Source organism: Equus caballus, chromosome 3, assembly GCF_041296265.1.
Source record: "Equus caballus isolate H_3958 breed thoroughbred chromosome 3, TB-T2T, whole genome shotgun sequence".
Lineage (NCBI taxonomy): Eukaryota > Metazoa > Chordata > Mammalia > Perissodactyla > Equidae > Equus > Equus caballus.
This window is the reverse complement of record NC_091686.1, coordinates 121,652,015-121,670,922: the sequence shown is the minus strand read 5'-3', so window position 1 is coordinate 121,670,922 and position 18,908 is coordinate 121,652,015. Positions and strand designations below refer to the sequence as shown.

Below are 18,908 nucleotides of genomic sequence, written 5' to 3'. Positions count from 1 at the left end.
GGCACCCCTTTTCCCTGCCACGCTGTCATCTAACATGGCAGAGGGTGTCCTGAGGCTGACGGGAGAGGACATGAGTTGTGCCTTATGAGTGTCTTACCTCATCATCCAAAGTGTCCACCGCACATTGCATCCTGTTGGTCACAGCATTCCTAAGTAGGTCTGTGTGGCTGGGGGAGGGTCGCCCAGGTAATTCCGGCTGTCTAAATTTGTGACTTGATAATCCAACCTCATTGGTAAAGCAGAAATTACAAATCCAGGTGGGATAAGAAATTGGATCCAGAATCAGAGGATTCTTTCCATTTAATCTGGCAAAAAATGCCTTTATTTAGGAATGTGGCAGCTGATTAATACTGACTTTCTTGTATTCTCCTATAGCTAGTAAAATTTCATTCAGTGGATTTTAAGGACAGATTTCAGTGAATTCTAGCCCTTTAATCCTAATCTGAATGGCTAATTTGTGGGTTCTCCAAGAAAGCAGCATCTTTTTATACAAGGATACTTAGGAAAGGAGGCCTTAGTTTTGGTGAATTCGCGATGTGCTGGGTTCAGACACCAGCCCCGGCAGAGCAGCAGCCCGGCTGTGCGGCCCTGGGAGGGGGGGTTCTGCCCAGACGGCCGGGCCAACCTTTCTGGGACCCAGGAACAGACAAGGCCTTTGCCCTCAGCGCTGCTGTCCCTTCCCCATGCCAGGAGGGGTTGGCCAGAGGTTGGATTAACAAGCCGTTGGGCCCAGTCTGGAAATGTCAGTGGGGGCCACACTCCCTTCCTGGGCAGAGGGTTTGGGCGGCTCAGGCAGTGAGACGGGGCTTACTGCGAATTAGCTTTCATGCTTGAAATACTCTGCTTTTCCCTCTTGCTCCTTCTGTCTGCTGTCTCTGCTCTTCCGTCTGGAGGCAGTGAAAGTGGCCGGAGCACCCCCAGCCTCTCGGTGCTCTCAGACAGCAAGCCTCCCCCCTCCACCTACCAGCAGGCTCCTCGCCACTTCCACGTCCCAGGTAGGCTCCCAGGACGCGCGGGTGGGCGGGCTAGCCGCGCCGACCGCCTGTTCGTGCCTGCGTTGTTCCCTGATTCCCAAGCCTCTCCATTCCCCCTCGCCAAATCCTGAGATTCCTTCAAAGTCAGCAAATGGGTTTGCACGTCCCCAAATTAGTGTGTGTTTGAGTTTCCCCAAAGCCCCACAAACACCATGGAGTTGGTTTTGCCCTCCTGGGAATGGGCTGCAGAGAAGGGGCTTCTGGGTGGCTGTCGCTCGCCCCCACTCCAGCCTCCTCTCTCCCTCTGCCCCCTTCAAGCCGGGGTGCTGTCCGGCCGAGGGAGGCTCCATGGGGTGCGGGGGTCCTGCGGGTACCGGAGCCTCTGCGGTGACTCTGCCTGTGGGCGATGCTTGCTGCTGACGATGGAGACCATCACAATGTGCCGCTCACCCTGCTCTTCTCTCCTGTTTCTTTCTTCTTTCCCAGACACGGGCGTAAAAGATAACATCTATAGGAAACCCCCCATCTACAAACAGCATGGTACAGTCGGATTTCCTTTGCTGCATTTCCCTGCATGCCTGTCAATACCGTTTGCTTCTGAGCGCTTCCTTTTGTTGTGTTCTGATCCTCGATGGGAGGGCAGCCGCTGAATGTTAAATGCAGGTGCACTAGCGGGCTCCTGAGAGGCCCCTCGTGGATCACAGTGGAGGGTCGCTCTGCGTAAGGACAGCGCTGCCGTTATAGGCCTGAGCTGATACGCACCCATGGGGCTGGGAAGGGAGCTCCCAGCCCAGAGCTGGTTTCAATGGCTCTGATAATGCAACTTTAAGGGAAGCAGCCAGACTGACTTCAGCCAAGATGGTGAGGGACCGACGCTTCTTAGACCTCAACCAACCCAGACCAGTCACTGAAAAACAGAACAAACCAGAATCAGTCATTCCTTCCTTCATGAGAATTTAAGTCCTGTGTTTTGAGGATTTCTGACGATAGAATGAATGACTCAGGCTTCAGCTGAATGGATTTCTTGCATCAGCAAATAGGGGCTGGAGATGTCTGGCGGCCTGGGTGTCTCTCGGCACCCTAGTTCCCCTCTCAGAGGTCACCACCCACCTCTGTTCCGCCTGAGCCTGCCAGGGACAGGTGCACAGGGAGCAGATGGCTGGGTGATGAAGCGGGAAGCAGAGGGCTCAGGGTCTCCCCTCAGCTGCTTCAGGGAATCTCTGGGTGATTTGGGGCACGTTGCTTCCCCATCCTGAGCCTCTGTTCCCTCAACTGCAAAATAGGACCGGTCCCTCCACCCTGCCCTTCTCCCAGGCGGGTTGTGAGCATCGGAGGGGATAATGAACGTGGTGACACGTTCTAAACTGTAAAGTGCTGTGCACATGGGGAGGATTGTTATCAAGTCGCTGGAGAGATAGGAAGAGGGGTTTCCGTGTGTAAAGTTCTTGTTCGGTGGCACCCAAAGAAAACAGCCACTACCGTATTCACAGCTAGATGGACAGATGTAGATGGAACCTGTAAAAGTGTGCTTTCTGTGGCTCACTGACAAATCAGTGGTCTAGTTACACAACAGAGTTTTTAAAATTTTCTCCTTGATTGCAATAGGGCCTGTGCTTTGTATATTTCTTCCTCTTCTCGAGAAAGAAAAAAATGAATTAAAACTCTTGGGTTTCCGGAAGGTGATGACTTTTGCCATTGCCTCTCAAGCAGGAAAGCTTAGAGCACAGATCCTCCGGGTGGGGACCAGTTAGCCTCCAGGCCCTTAGAGATTGTCCAGACCAGCTCCCTCTTGTTCCAAGTGGGGAAACTGTGGCCCAGCCGGAGGAAGGAGCAGTCACGTTCAGTGCTGTCTTTCCGTCAGGGCGCCCAGGTTCAAGGTTGTGTGGAGGCCGTGTGTGCTGTCCTCGTCCCGCAAGTGGGATTGTCCATCTTGGGCTTTTACTAACCTCAGGCGTGTAATTTACACACATGGTGTAGGAGGGGTCGACCCCTTAGGAGGGGCTGCAAATCAGATTATGACCTTGCTCCCCAACCTCTGAGCAGCCGGATCTAAGACCAGCGTTCCCTGAATCGTCCAGTGCAGAGAGTCAGTTTGACTGTTACCCATGTTGGTCTTTGTGTTGGTTTCTATTTTAATCTGGATATAAAGGCCTCTCCTACCCAAAGGCAAGCCAAGTTGTGTTTGACTGAACCCTGAGCGGTGACCCAAACCCTTTTATCAGAATTTTGCCTGGAATTTTGGCGTATTGATTTTTTTATAAAATAAATTTTATAGAGCGCCTACTCTCTGCCTAGCATCCAGCCACATTCTGGGGATAAATATGAATAAAGTCTGTCCCTGCATGAATATAATGGGGGCCGTGAACTGAGGGCTTAGCTTGCAGTGGGACCTTCTGGATCAGGTCTCCTTAGGCCACCCCCAGAAAATAATGGATGCATTAGGGTGCGTTTGGTTTCCAATATGCTTTTGAGATGCTTGTTTTTACAAGATTTGAGATGCTTTGGTTTTACAAGATTTCCCCCATCCACATAGAATACGTCCTGTTGGGTGGTGTGTGTGCATGTGTGTGAGCATGCACGTGTGGACATGCATGTGTGTGGACATGCATGTGTGTGGACATGCATGTGTGTGTTTGAAGCCCACATGCAGCCCCCCAACGCCAGCAAGTTGACCATCCCGTCATCTCAGGAGAGAGAGGAACACAGCTCAGACGTGAGAAGCCATCATTCTAATCTCCACACTTTCCTGAAACAAACTCCGGGTGGCGGCATTGAATCACTGGGCCATTTAATTAGTCTAACATAAGATATTCAACAAGTCAAGAATTATGCTTTTTAACTAATGTATTTACTTTTCAATTCTCTATTACCAACTCATGGAAAGTTTTTTTCTTTTTTTAATTAGCATCACTGTTTTCTGATGCTCGAGTCCCATTCCTGTTTTTGGGAAATGAGCCTCCAGCCGTGAGGGTGACCCAGGTGGGGACACTCGTGCTGAGGACGAGGATGATAGTATTTGCATAGCTGCCATCGAATGCGTCACTTCTGGGTGCTGGGTGCTCGATAAATGACAGCTCATTTCATCTTGACACCTTGACTCCCGCGGAGGCTGCTATTATTACTATAGATGAGGAAACTAAGGCTGGGGCAGTGAGGCGACAGCTCACTGGCCAAGCTGGTGTTTACAGCCAGGTCTGCCTGACCCCCGACCCCTGACCCTACTGCTCTCACTTCCAGCATTGGGCTCAATGGTATTTTCTTGTGCTACGTTGGTTCCAACTCTACTTAGGTGCGATTTAATGGCTCTTTTTTAAAGAATAAGAGAAGAAAGGAAGCAAGGGGAAATGCTTGGAAAAGGGAGGCAGAGTGCCCCTGCAGAGTCAGAGACAGACGTGGAGTAGGCTCGGCGGGGCGGGCGGGGTGGCCAAGGGGGCCTCCCACAGCCGGGACTCAGCCTCAGATGCCGCCGGGCACGGTTTGGAGCTCTCCTGAGCCGTCTGGCATCACTCGCGGTGTTTAAATAGACAGTCACCTTTCTGAGGCGGACAGGACCCTCGCCGCAGCCGCTGCTCGTCCACGACAGTGCTGCGACCCCTTCCCCTCTCAGAGCCCGTGTCCTCCTCGGGACCGCGGGCCTCGAGGCCACCTCGCTCCTGGGCTTCCAGGGCATTTGAGTGGGGCCACGCTGATGCTTGGCCCAGGGCCGGAGGCATCTGGCGGTGGATCCTCTCTGCAGAGTGGAGCTGGGCCTGACTTTTCAACTGTTTAAAATGGATTCAAGAGAAAAAAATAATGCCTCTCCCAAATTTCCCAGGAAGTTGACTGTCCAGATGCAGGGACAAAACCTGAATGCCACCAAATGTTTGGTTCCATCAGCGAGCGAATGCGAGCCATCAGGCGGCGCCGGGCGCCGCTCGCTCCCACCCTCCCAGCCCCAGAGCCACCCCAGCCACATGGCGCTGTCCTTCCTCTGGGGTCATTTCCAGGCCGGAGGTAACGGGAGCCGTGGTGTCCTCCCGACTCAGCGCGTGAGGAAGCCCAGTGTGGGCTTCACGTGCCTGTGTGGGTTTATCCAAGGACTATTTTGGGGGCACCCACTGTGTCCCAGTGCTGGCCGCCCGGGTCACCAAACGGCCTCACTCCCTGGAGCAGACATTCTCGTGGCTCGACCATGGGCAGGTGGTTGAGGATACGCTGAGCCGCAGGCCTCCAGCTTCCGCTGCCCATGCTCTCGACACCACATGCACTTACACACACTCACCTGCATACGCACATTCACTCTCACGTACACACTCACACAGTCTCACACTCACGCACACACACACATACACACTCAGTCTCACACTCACACACACATTCACGCTTACACATACACACATTCACTCTCACATACACAGTCACAGTCTCACACTCACACTCTCACACACACATTCACTCTCACACTCAGTCTCACACTCACGCTCACACATTCGCTCTCACATACACATGCTCACACTCATGCTCACACACATTCACTCTCACACACAGTCTCACACTCACGCTCTTATACTCTCACACACTGATAGCCACACACATACACACTCATACAGACATACACACATGCTTACACTCACACACTTAAGCTCACTTACACACATATACACTCTTGCACACACATACACACTCACCCCCCCCCCCCCAGTATAATTCCAATAGGATCTGAACTGTCGAGATGGTTCCCTTCGTCTGCTCGGGCTGCTGTGGCAGGATGGCACTGACGGGCGGCTTCTATACAACAGGCGTGTTGCTCTCGGCTCTGGAGGCTGTTAGTCTGAGATCAGGTCTCAGCACGGTGGGCTCTGCTGAGAGCTCCCTGCTGGGTGCAGGCGGCCGTCCTCCTGTGTCCTCACGGTGGGGAGAGAGCTCTCTGAGGCCTCCTTTACTAGGGCACTGAGCCCATCACGGGGGTCCACGTGCATGGCCTCATCACCTCCCAGAGGCTGCATCTCCTGACACCGTCACCTTGGGAGTCGGGGTTTCAGCATCTGAATTTGTGGTGACACAAACATTCAGTCCATTGCAGGCCTTCTCCTGAGAAGAATAAGAAAAATGGGGCTTCTGAGGGGTAGTAGGCAAGTGTGGAGGATACAGGAGAGAGGGCCCCCAACCCCCTGTGGGAACTGTCCAGAGCTTCTGAAAGACGGGGGCGCACGGGAGTCATTTCTGCATCCCGCGTCCAGCATGCGTGCACACTGGGCACCCAGGGAAGGGAGGCGGGAGAGGTGGGAAGGCTCAGTGGAGAATGGAGGGCAGATGAGGCAGAGATAGATGGATAAAGGTGCATGGCTGAGTGGACGCGTGAATGGACAGAGGCAGAAAGGAAGGGTGGGTGGGTAAGTGGATAAGCACATAGCTGGATGGAGGAATAGCAAGATAAGTGGATGGATGAGCAGACGGATAGACGGGTAGGTGGGTGGGTGGATGGATGGATGGAGAGTTAAAGGAGTGAGCAGACGGATGGGTAGTTAAAGGGGTGGGTGAATAAGTGGATGGAAGTGGATAAATGGGTAAAGGGATGCGTACATGCAGACTTGTATGCCCAGATATGAATGAATTGTAAGGTGGGGTGTGGGAGGGAGGGAAGGCAAGCTGGTTCTGTGTCTAGAAAGAAAACGAGAGACTCCTACTTCCACTGAGATGCTTCCAACAGTGTTTCCCTGAGAGACACAGGGAGGAGGATGTCAGCCCTTCCCGAGGGGTCCTCATGGCCGATACATTCCCCGGCTCAGAAGGAGCTGCCTTGTAGGATAGGAAAGACACGCTAACCTCAGTTTCTCTGGTTGTCCCAAGTTGATCTGTGTTTTCCCGACACTCTGAAACAGCATGTTACAAAATAGCCTCAAAGTTAGCCTTTTGTTGCTAATGTTTCAAACCCAGAGCTGAGCTCCCCATTCCGTTACACCATCCACGTGTTATCTCATGTGATCCTCACAACTTGGAGGAGTGGCCGTCACTTGCCCATTTTACAGATCGGGAAACTGAGGCTCAGAGCTGTTAAGGAAGCGGGCTGCAGATAATACGAAGTGCCGTGGTCCCGTGCCTTCCTCCCCGGGCTCCCGTTTCTCAGGAGAATCTGCCGTGTGTCTTGCGGGCTGGAAGACTTGGGCTCTGCGAGGCCCTTGGTCTGACGCTGGCCGAGCTGTGCACACCCGGCGGGGCCGGCAGCGTCTGAGGAGGCAACCTGCTCACTCTTGGCGGAATCTCCCGTCGTCAGACGGCGGGGCGGTTTTCTGAGCCCTGAGATAGCTCTGTAGCCGTAGTGTGTCTGCCCCGGCCTGCCGTCCTTGGCTGTGGGACGTCATCAAACCCAGAGCGGCCTCTGGTCCCCGTGGCCTGAACCCCAAGGGCTGGGATCTCACACCCCATAAAGCCTGTGGTTAGAGCCACTTGGTTGTCTTTGCTCTTGCGAAGTACCCCCAGTGCGGCTCCGTTAGGGGGCCCCCGAGGGTTCAAGGATGTGGCTCCCTCACCCTCACCAGCAGGCCCAGTTTGGAGGCCTGCTCTGGGCTGGACAATGGCACTGCTCTTAGAGCTCCAAGTCGCTGCTGGCCTGAGTGACCCTGGAGCTGGCGAGGCGGCCACCAGGAGTCACAGCTGATGTATGGCTGATACTCCAGGGCTCCGCTGCCCACAACAGCCGTTGTCTGGGCAACAGGAGAGCGCATGCTGGTGGGCATGCGTCCACCCTAAGCTGCCTGCCTCCCCACCCCGCCTCCCTCCATCGCTGCGCTCCTCATGCAGGCTCGTCATTAACCTGCCTCTGTGAGCGCGGAGAGCGGGGCTTTTATTTTCACATTGAAAATCACCATCTCTCCTGGAAGGAGGAGAAGCAGGTAGCCATCGGGAGTGACGAAATGTCGGTGTACCCGAATGGTCTTCGACTGTGGCCTTATCTTGTCAAGGTCTCGTAAGCCGATCCCCAATTTCCAAGCTCTCGGGCCTGATGTCAGTCTTGTCCTTGGTGGCGCATGAGGCAGGGTACTCCAAAAGGCTAGCCGGTCCGAGCCCTCCGCAGGCTGCAGGTAAGGAGCCACGTCGGCATGTCCTTACTACGGCCTCGGTCTCTGTGGCCAGTGGGAAGGACACTGGGGGTCTTCCTTTAATTTTTCCATGCACGGGGTCAGTGTATTAGCACAGGATGCCCGGGATGGGTGTTTACGTACTGGACCGGGGCTGAGAGCTGTCGGCGTGCCCTTGTGTGATTTGTCGGATCATATTTGCTTGGGGATAATGTCAGCCCGGCTGGGTGACACCACCCCCCCCAAAAAACATGGAGAACAGAGACGCCTCCTTGCTCAGCTCCTGGTGGTATTCTCGGTGGATGAGTTTTTGTTCTATCGCAGTGAGTTCCTCGCTGGTTGTGTGTTGCACCCTCTTTACTCTTCTTCAGGGACCTTCTCCGATGGTGTGGCTCACCCACGGTCTGTGTTCTGCTGTGGCAGGCCGTGAGGTGGGCCAGACAGGGAAGGACTGTGGAGCCAGAGCACCTGGGTTCAGGTGTCAGCCTCTGCCACCAGTTAATCCTAATCTTGAGCGAGGCACAGCATCTCTCTGAGCCTCAGTCTCCTGATCTGTGAAATGGGTGTGTGGGGATAAGCGGTGATGTTCAGAAGCACCTGGCTGAGTCTGACACGGCAGGGGCCGGATGACTGAGACCTTTTCTTGCTTTAGAGTTAAACTCCGGAGGTAGAAAGTGCGTTCTTCAAAATGCCGGTGGCTGCATCTAAACACGTGACTCCAGCTCTCTGGGTGGGGGCTTGGCCGGAATTTGAATTAGGCCTCCCTTCACACCCCTGCTCTTGATTCCAAGCACTGTCACGTGCAAAGGCACACAGCCACCCCCCCAGGCAGCTTCCTCCAGCTGGTCTCGTGCCTCAGCCCTTAAAAGGCACTCTCCTGGTGACCTTGTCTTTGATGATTTTCCATTTTTGAGCGTAACTGTAAAGTGGGAACTGTGACGTTAAAACCCAGAATAACTGGTGTGTGGCCTTGACAAGTTGACTTTTCCCTTCCAGCTGCAAGGAGGTCGGATGGCGAGGATGGGAGTTTCGACCAGGACAACAGGAAGGTAATGCAGGGGGCAATCTGGATCAGAACAGCCTCGGTCGGAAAGACAGCTGGTTTGTGGGGGCTTCTCCAGTTTGAAACTCAGGCTCCTCCTGTTAGGTTCTACTCCTTAAGGGCCCAGCAGGGCCACATGGAGCAGGAACTGAATTTATAAGCTGGTTCCAGCGGCCTCCTTCTTACACTCAGGACTAGCACATCAGCTGCCCAAGGCCTTGCGATGTGCCCGTGCACTTTGGCTGTGGTTCTGTAGCTGAGGCCGTGTCTGAAACGAAAGGGAAGTAAATCACAGTGCGTTCTCGGGGCGTCTGGGACGAGCATTCTGGAACAGGCGCGGCACCCACTTTCTGTAAAGGGCCAGAGAGTAAATATCGTCGGCTTTGGGGGCCATACCGTCTCTGGGGCAGCTACTCCGCTCTGAAAGCAGCCAGAGTCGAGACACAGGGAAAGGGCACAGCTGGGTCCCAACGACACTTTAATTGCAAAAGCAGGCTGTGGGCAGGGTTCGGCCCACAGGTGAGTTTCCTGCCCCGGCTGGAGAGCTAAGCCCCGCTTCGCTTGTCTTTAAGGAAGGTGGGTGTGTGTGGAAAGACCCCAAGGCTGGGTCACCTGGCTCTCCCCGTGTGAAGCCATTTGGGGCCCTGACCTCCCTGAGCCTCAGTTTCCTCATCTATAAAATGGGGCAATGCCGTTTCCCCCAATGCTTTACGTGCCTGTAGAGCGTCTCGACAGCTCACACTAAATGGTGAGATTTTTCTTGAAAGCTGGATTTTTCACATATTAAAGTGTCTCGTGGTAGGTTCAGCTTGTAGCTTAGAATTAAGGAACCTGCTGGAAGGTTCTGATGAGATGTTTCCACCCTCGCAGAATGACCTTGAAATTCACGTGACGTTTCTTTCCCTCAGCAGAAGACCAGCTGGCTGATTCTCAAGGGGGATGCAGACACGAGGACTACCTCTCCAGACCTGGACAGCCAGTCCTTATCCCACAGCAGCGGGACGGACAGAGACGCCCTCCAAACTGTGCAAGGCGACAGCTTTTACTCACGTGAGTGGTTCTTTTGAGCGCAGAGCTGTCAGTGTGGCCAGAGGCCTGGCAGCACAGGGGCCCACCACTTGAAGCCAACCCCCCAGGCCTAAGCCTTGCTTGTTACAAAGCAGAAGAGCACACCAGGTAGGAGGGAGGCCCCTGGGGCCGTTGGCTCCTTTCCCTTGGACATACGCTCCTTAGCTAGTGTGCTGTGTGCGGGCCGTGCCAGTGTGTCTCCAGGACACTCCGGAGCTGGCAAGAGGGCACAAACCCAATTCTGGCTCCTGGGTTCTTGGAAAAAGGGCTTCCTGGGCTGCCAGGCTGGCAGGGGAGGGCCCATCTCCCTCCAGAGCAGACGTGAGCATGGTCCAGGCGGGCGAGTCCAGACTCGGAGCCATGACGGCATTGTCCCATCTCCTGTGCTTGTCTTGAGCAAGGGACCCAGAGCTGGGACTGTACCTCCTTGGGGAGTCCGGGAGACGAAGTGACATCTGTCTGACCCTGGGGGTCATGGCGCCTGAATTAGGAGGGACCTTCAGTTGTAGGGCAAAACTCCAGATTAGCTTCTTCGTTCCCAGAGGCTGTAAATCGCAGGAGAAAACAGGGGCAAGCCGCGTTCTGATGGACTCCGCAGGCCCCCAACGCAGTCGCTGGGTCCCAGCGGGCTCAGGCTGGTTTTCCCTGGGCAAGCTTGAGGCTGAGCTTGGAAGCAGAGGCCAAGAGGGGGTGGATGAGGGCATGAGGAAGCAGAGGAGAGAGGCTGGCTTTGCTGTGAGACAAACCAAAGTGCAGATCCGGGCTCGCCCCTGACCGGCCGAGTGGGCGGGGGTCCAGTTACACCCGTTGCCGGGCCTCGGTTCACCTGTCTGCCTGGCCAGGTCGTGAGAGACCCAGAGGAGGTGACACATGTACACAGCCAGTGCCCTGCCTGGCCCATAGTAGATGCTCAGCCAACACACTGTTATCATCGTCATCACCATCCTCATGACTCTAAACTGTAAACCGTCTCACAGATGGAAGGGGAAAGCGTTCTGTTGTGAGAGGAAAGAGCGAAGAATTGGAAATTGTCATTTGTTAAAGAATAACTCTAAACGAAGAAAGGTATATTGTTTTGTGTATGATCTTTGTAAGCAGGTGTCTGTACCCCACCCCGCGCCCACCTAGGGGCAGCTGTCTAAATGTCGGGATCTCTGTGCTGGCGCACAGGGCTGATGTCACCATGGGAGGCCACACCAAAAAAATCCCCCAGAGGGACTCGTCTAAGATGGTGGCAGACTCCTCCTGGAGCGGATCTGGAAGGGATGTGGCAGGCTGCCCACCCCACCACAGGCAGGGCGAGGGTACAGGGCTGGTCCCGGGGCCGTGGGCAGACTCCTGATGGGGCAGTGGCCGCCGGTCCTCCAGCCCGTCTGCTCCCAGGTGCCCACTGGCCCCCGAAGCACAGGAAGGACTTGCACGTGGACCCTGGCCCCTTGTCTGGACTGTGGGCCTCGCTGCTTTGTGGTCCCATTTTTCTAAGGGCAGTTGTGTTTGGAAGGTGATAAACTCCTGCCGCACAGCTCAATAGCACCCCAGCAGCCCTCCCGTGCCTTGGGGGCAGCAAGGCAGCAGCCCCGAGGCCCAAGAGCTCTCGGGAACAGTACTGGGGGTCTCAGGGTGGTCTTTTCCTGCTTTCAGTCCCTCCCTGCTGGATGGTGGGCGGGCTTTCCTCTGCAAGGCTGCTGCCAGGCCCATCCCCTCCCCCGGACCCTCAGGGGAGGCCAGCGGCTGCCCCAGGGATGCCCGCTTGTGTTTGCGGCCTGCCTGTGGCTCAGGGCTGAGGGAAGATGGGGCACTTGTTGGGGGGAAACCCGGGCAGGAGGCTGGCAGCCCCGTGGGGACCTCACTGTGCCACTGACCCTCCTGAGCATGCTGCCTTCACCTGTGTGCCCCGCCTCCTCATCTGCACATGCCCCAGGGAGGTGCCCTGGGGTCCTCCCAGGTGTGGCACAGGTGAGAGACCCTGCGAGGCCCACAGGCTGTGCCAGCTGTTTTGATCAGCTGACCACACAGCTGCCGGGGCTTGTTTGTCAGCTCCGCCCCTCGCTGTTGCCTTCCCATCACCAGCTGCACCCACAACGCAGAGGGGAATGCGGCCGCCTCGCACCCAGGCCGCAGCTGGCCTGCAGGAATCCAATGCCTGTGCCAGAGTTCATGCTCTAACCTGGGAGATTCCCCCCAGGTGCAAACAACGTGTGTGTGGCCCTCCCTGTTACGGATGCTTGCTTACGATGACCATAATAACGATTCTGTCATGCCTTCGCTTTCTACTGGTGATCTGACATCGATTCCTGTGCTGGGAAACCCACTGTGTCTAACCATTGCCACTGTGCCTTTGTTTCTGTCCTGATGACATTGCCTTGCTTCCTGACATGCATGGAAATAGCAGTGAGGGACCAGGCTGCTGGTGATGCCTAGACCTGGCATGCCTTGCTGTCTGACAGCCTCTTGGACAGTTTGGGGGGGTGGGCAGCACTCATAAACGGAAGGTTCCCACCCTCTTCTTGGGGTTCCTTTGAACCTCACCAAGTGGCCCCCAAGTGTGAGTCCTTTCACACCAGTTCCATTTGCAAACAACCGTTATTGGACGAAGCGTTTGCCCGTAGCAAGGCACGCCCGCCTGCATCCATGGGACTTCCGGCTGTAGCGCGCCCGAGGAAGGTAGGATTGTGACGCTCAACACAGTGGGCGCTCAATAAATGTTTGTTGAATTGAGATGCGTTAAATTCAACGGGTCTTTATTGAGCAACCACTCTGTGCCAGACGCTGTGCGGGGCGCCGAGGGGGAGACCACGAAGACAAGAGCAGCCCCTGCTCCGGAGAAACATGCGGGAGCCGGGAGAGGCAGGGACGCCGATGGGAGCAAGCGCATGTGCGTCCCACCATTGCCGGCGTGGGGTCCTCCGAGAGGTTGCGGGGGTGGGTCACAACCTCATCCCACTCATGACACCATCAGCACATCTCACCTGGGGCTGGATTCATCACTCGGTCACCCATCCGTCCCGCCACCAAACATTTATTGAGCACCTACTATGTGCTGGACACGGTGCAAGGCAGCGGAGAGGCAGTGGTGAATATGGCCCTATCCCCGTTCCCCAGCAGAGAGGTCGACGACCGAGCAGCAGTGGCAAACCAGTGTGACATCCCTCTCCTCTACGGCAGTGGCTCCCAGCCAGCACTGCCAGCCCCTCCAAAGGGGGCCTCATATTGAAATACGTACTGTGTGATGGACTGCTGTTACTCCCCACTATTCTGCACAGAGGGCATTATCTGGACTGTGCATGCAGAAGGTTATATTATCCATGAACCTGATTTCTGCACAGGAAAGGGATGGTGTTGATTTTTTGTCAGGAGAAGAGGGTCTTGAGCCTTATAGGATGAGGCTCCATGCCCCCAGAAGGACACGAGGCGGTGTGGGCCCCCTCCCCTTCCTGGACCCTGAGGCCGGGCCTGCTGCTCCTCTGGGTCCCACCTTTCTCACCCTTCAGGTCCTATCCTCTCTTTTGAGGTGCCCCGCTGGGTGGTCAGAGGTGTGTCAGTGTAAGACAAACCCCCTGGCTGGCTGGAGGCCCCACGAGGGGACAGTGACCCCTAGAAAGGACCGTGCACTTCTGAGGGGAGCAGGCCCTTTCCTGAAATCGCAGCCCGTGGGACGTGGGAGGAGGGAGCTTGGAGATGGGGGTGAGAAGAGCTCGGACTTAGAGACCCAGGCAGCACAGACGGGGGTCCCAGCGCGTCCCCGACCCTGCCTGTGGCTTTGGCATCTTGTGTCACCCTCCATGTGCCCCTCTCTGTGGAGCCCCATGTTGGATGGGACATCCCTGTCTTTGCCCGTCACGCACCCCTGCCCAGAGATTGCCTCCCTGGGTCCCTCCCAGTGCCCCCTGGAGTGAGGGTTCCATTTTCCTTTCCCTGCCGGCAGGAGGCAAGTGGTGTGAGGCTTGGTCAGAAACAGCCTGTCTCCTGTCCCCCGTTATTTATTCCTCTGGAGTTTCAGGCTGAGAAAAAGCCGTTCTCACGTCTCTTAGTGCATAGTTGAACAAAACAGGCGCCCGATGTGCTTTCTGCCAGTCTCATGAGAATATCCGGCAGGGTGGGCAACATGCCTAGTGTGGGTGTTGTGACCTGAGGACCCCAGGGTAGAATCTGCAGACATCACGCTGGAAGAGCATCAGTGCCATTTCCTCATGTCACGACAGATGAGACAAGGCCCAGAGAGAGGGCGTGACCTGCCCAGCCTTCAGCTAACACTTTGTGAGCGCCTTCCCTGTGCCAGCATCTCCCAGGTGCGGGGGGGTAGAGCAGAGCCCAAAACAGACAACATCCCTGCCCCAAGGGGCTGACATTCTAGTGGATGGGAACACACAAAGCAGTTAAAAAGCACGCTGTATTGGTGCCCTGCAGGGAAGGAGGCCAGGAGATGCTGGGGGCGGTCAGGGAAGGAAGACGACGTCTGAGCCAGACTTGAAGGAGAGGCAGTAGGAGGCAATTGCCATCATCCAGATCATGGGAGGGCATCCTGGGGGGCTGTGTCCTGTGGGACATATCCTGGGGAGTGTGTCTTCTAGGAGCGTCCTTGGGGTTGTGCTGGGGAAGGGCGTTCTGAGCAGCACAAACAGCACATACAAAGGTTTGGAGGCAAGAAGCAGGGTGGCCGCTGAGAAGCAGGGAGCCAGCGGGGTGGCGAGAGGGACTGGCCAGTCGCGGGCTGGACTGCGAGGATGCGAGGAGGTGGGGCAGGGAGGGAGAGGCCTGAAGGAGCTGGAGGGCTCAGCTCTGACCACTCTGGCGTCCAGCAGGTGGCTGGGTGCTCGCCTGGTGCAGACACTGCTGGGGAGGGGATGGCCAGTGGGCCTTTCTGCGAGGACTTGGCCTCCAGCTGGAAGGACAGCGTGCCCTCTGCCCCCTGCTCATATCCCGCCCCAGGGAGAGCAGTGGGACCTCCAGATGTCAGGGAGAAGATCCTTGGCCCAGGAGAATCCATTGTTGGCCCCTCACTGGTAGAGACCACCCCCAAGTACAAGAGGGGGGCACCCCTGCGCAGAGCCCACTGCTATTCACTGGGGGTTGGCTGGGGAACTCTACTTTTAGCAAAAATCCCTGTGCCCGTGTGCCTGGCAGCCTTGCCCACAAGCCCAGGCCCTGGACAGGGTGTGGCCTCTGATTTGTGGGGCAGGGGGCACAAGCCACAGGCAGTGCCCACCTCCCTCAGGCGTTCACGATGCAGAGCCGACATCTCAGGTCACATCTCTCAGGGCCTCCTCTGTCCCCCTCCAACTCTGCCTTGGGGTGTCGGGACGCCCCCACCCGGCTGAAGCTCTGCCTCCCCTCCCGCAGCCCCAGCCGGAGCGCTTTACCTGCAGCGCTCTGCGTGCTTCCTCCCCTGCAGGCGGCGAGCTCCTGGGGAGCAGAGCCCAGGAGGACCCCCGTGTGTCCCCTGCGTGCTTGTAGTAGCTACTCACTGCATGCTCGTCGGGGCGGGGGGTGTCCAGGGCTTGTCGGGGCAGAGCCTCCCCTCCTTCGTGGGACCCCTCGTTCCTCCTGGTTGGTGGGGGAGATGAAGCAGGCCGTGGCTAACACAAGGCAGTGACGGTGTGCACGAGATCGCATGAGGGGTTGGCAGAGAGTGCTAGGTCTGGGTCCTGGTCCACCCAGGGTTGAATCCCAGTGTGTCTCACTGTGTGACCTGGGGCAGCAGAGCCAACCTCTGAGTTTGAAATGGTGTCATCTGTAAAAATGGGGATGAGCCAGTCCTCCTGGCAGGAAGTATCTGGGCTTTGGGGCTCACCGTGAGCATCCTGTCATCCTATGGCCTGAGCCCTGGGGGCTGTCCTGGCAGAGCACGGTCAAGTCCACAAGCCTGGGCACCATGAGCCCTCAGCAGCCCTCTCTTGTTCCTTCCGAAGCCTGAAGCTCAGACCGTCCAAGGGGCCTCCCGTTCAAAGTGATTCGAGGCTGATGGGGTCGCAGCCCCCTCCTTCCTCAGATGGGGACACTGAAGCGTCAGAGAGGGGACCCAAACCTGTGCAGGGCCACACACTGCAAAGTTATGCATCATCCATGCCTCTGTGACCCCAAAACCGTTCATGGTTCTGTTGAAACCTACGAAGATCTGCCCAGGGGACCGGCTTACCGAGGGGCTGTCCACAGAGTGTCCCTAGACGCTGTGGTGATGAGCCACATGTCTCTGGCTGCGTCTGGAACAGTCACCCACCCAGCAGGGCCCTCTCTTGGCGTGTCCAGCAGTTACTCTAACCTCTGATGAGCCAGCCTAGAAGAGGTACGGACCCAAGGAGACCATGCTCAGGGCCAAGAGCAGTCCCAGCATAATGCTGAGTGCACGGTTGCCACAGGTGGGCTTCTAGGAGGAGGTGGCAGCAGAGTCTGATTAGGCTGAGCTTGGACATGGGGACTGGGTGGGTGTCCAGCGCTTAGGGCCCAATGAGACTCAAGGTCGTGTTTATCCAGCTGCCACCCTGATCCAGGTCAAGCGCACTTGCCTTCTTTCTGGGTGCCTTGTCTCTCTCCACTGCACACACAGAGCCGCGCACTCTTAAGGCCATCTGCCGCCGTCTGACAGGCAGGTCCCTAGGAGACCCTCACACCTGCAAACCCCCAGCAGGGCAGGGCTGCCGGAGCAGTTGGGGTGACCGGTTCCCAGAGCCAGAAGTCCTGGGCTGTTATTCCAGCCTCGTGAGTAACCATGGGACCTCCTATGGGTCACTTAGTCTCATTAGGCCTCAGCTTCATCACCTGTAAAATGGGCTCGTGTGTAATGCGTAGGCTCGTGGGGGTCAAGTAAAGTCTCTGGATGTGCGGAAGGACTTTTTACACCAGTAGTTCTCAGCCCTGGCTGCACATGGGATCGCTGGGACCTCCAAAATCTAAGGATGGCTGGTCCCACCCCAAGAGAGACCAATTTTAATGGGTCTAGATAGCAGCCTAGGGGATGAGAGTGGATACCCCTCTCTCCCTGCTCTGCCCCACTAAGTACTACTGAGAAAACCCACCGACAGCGCAGCAGACGATCACAGAGCTCTGAAGGTGGAGAGAAGGGGGCCGGGCCAGGGACCTCAGGACTGGAGGAGCTCGTGTCTCCCAACTCCCGTGCGGTGGCACGAGGTGACCGGTGGATGTTTGCCTCCCTTGGCCACACCAGCAGGGGTTGAGCAGGAGGCCCTCTGGCACATGGCAGCCTGGAGAGGGGGCCCAGGGACACACTCCCCGTCCACGGCCAGTGTCCCCAGCCCATCTCGGGGCACAGCACAGCCAGGGAAGCACAGTTCACCCCACAGGCAGTACCAGCGACACCAGGTGGACTCAGCAGACCGGAGGAGCACGTCCACAAGCATTCTGAAAACTCAATTGTCATTGGAACCACCGCCCATAATAAGCCAGGCCCTACGTGCTAACCCTAAACAGGGTGGCAGCCTGCTGAGGTGGAAAACTTGGCTAGGCTCCGGAGTCTCCTGGAACAGCATCCACAGTGTCCAGGGGACAAGAGAGTTACTGCTCACACCGAGAGCTGTGAAGATAGCGATATGCATGATAAAAGACAACAGATACCAAGACCACAAAGATTCAGATGTTGGAATTATCTGAGAAGGATTTTTAAGACAGTCCTCACAAAAATGCTTCAACAGACAATTACAAATACTCTCAAAACAACTGAAAAAGAAAATCTCACTGAAGAAATACAAGCTGTAAAAAGGAATCAAATGGAAATGATAGAACTGAAAAGTAAAATAGCCAAAATTTAAAAATTCACTGGATGGGTTCAACCACAGGATAGCAGAATACGACAGAGGAGAGAATCCGTGAACTGGAAGATGGAACATCAGAAATTATCCGTTCTGAACGACAGAGAGAAAATAGAAAAAAAAATGAACGGAGCCTCAGAGACCCGTGGGACAATATTTGTATTATTGGAGTCCCAGAAAGAGAGGGAAAGAGTGGGTCTGAAAAAGTATTCAAAGAAATAATGGCTGAAAACTTACCAAATTTGGCAAAAGACATAAGCGTACAGGTTCGAGAAACTGAGTGGACCCCAAATAGGATAAGCCCAGGGTAATCCCCTACGCATCACAGGACGTGCTGAGCCATGAGGCCCGCAGCCGGCAGCCCGAGCACGGAGGATTTGAACCGCTGTCCAGGGATCGCCCTGCGTTCAGGCAGAGAACTGCTGGCTTAAGAGCGGTTAGGAACAGAGGTTGCTGTTCCTGAGGCCCTGAGGCAGTGGTTCCCAAGCCTTAGTGGGCATCAAAATGCCTGGGAAGGCTTATGAAAACCCAGATGGCTGGACCCCAGCCCCAGAATTCCAATGCAAGAGGTCTGGGGTAGGACCTGAGAATTTGCCTTTCTAGCAACTTCCCAGGTGAGGCTAATGCTGCTAGTCAGAGACCCTACCTTGAGAACCACTGCGCCAGCATCTCTGGCTGATAAGGAACTCATTATGTGTCTCAGCGGAGGGTCCCTCGGATCCTCAACCCAGCAGCCTCACATCCCCGGGTGTGCCTGGAACTGTGTGTAATCAAGAAGGAGGTGAGTCCCAGGGGCCAGGAGTGCACGTAAGTCAGGAGGCCTCGTCTCACATTCCGGGGCTGGGTGACCTTGGGCAGGTCCCTCTGTGTCTCTGGGCCTCAATTCCCCATCTGTGAAATGGGGAGATTGGCTAGGCCATTTTCTTGGAGGAGCCTTGGGACACTGGGAGGAACGAGGGATGGAGCAGCAGGTCTGGCCCCAAGCCTCTCCCTGGCTTCTGTC

The 18,908-nt window shown here is 56.0% G+C and overlaps 1 protein-coding gene and 1 non-coding gene across 51 annotated transcripts in view; both read left to right on the top strand.

The window, feature by feature from the left end:
* The window catches only part of ABLIM2 (actin binding LIM protein family member 2), a 157,041-nt gene that overhangs the window by 117,390 nt on the left and 20,743 nt on the right, over nucleotides 1–18,908 (top strand). For 14 of the 50 annotated variants that reach the window (XM_070262771.1, XM_070262790.1, XM_070262793.1 and 11 more), the window contains 4 exons: nucleotides 894–995; nucleotides 1,461–1,514; nucleotides 9,029–9,081; nucleotides 9,983–10,124. In XM_070262771.1, coding sequence (XP_070118872.1) covers nucleotides 894–995; nucleotides 1,461–1,514; nucleotides 9,029–9,081; nucleotides 9,983–10,124 — 351 coding nt within the window. Of the gene's footprint in view, nucleotides 1–893; nucleotides 996–1,460; nucleotides 1,515–7,915; nucleotides 8,036–9,028; nucleotides 9,082–9,982; nucleotides 10,157–18,908 lie in introns of those variants that run through there. The other 36 variants (XR_011437261.1, XM_023638408.2, XM_070262777.1 and 33 more) reach the window with 6 other exon arrangements.
* MIR95 (microRNA mir-95) lies at nucleotides 12,824–12,904 on the top strand. The gene has a single exon (NR_032816.1). It is a non-coding gene; the product is annotated as a microRNA mir-95 (primary transcript).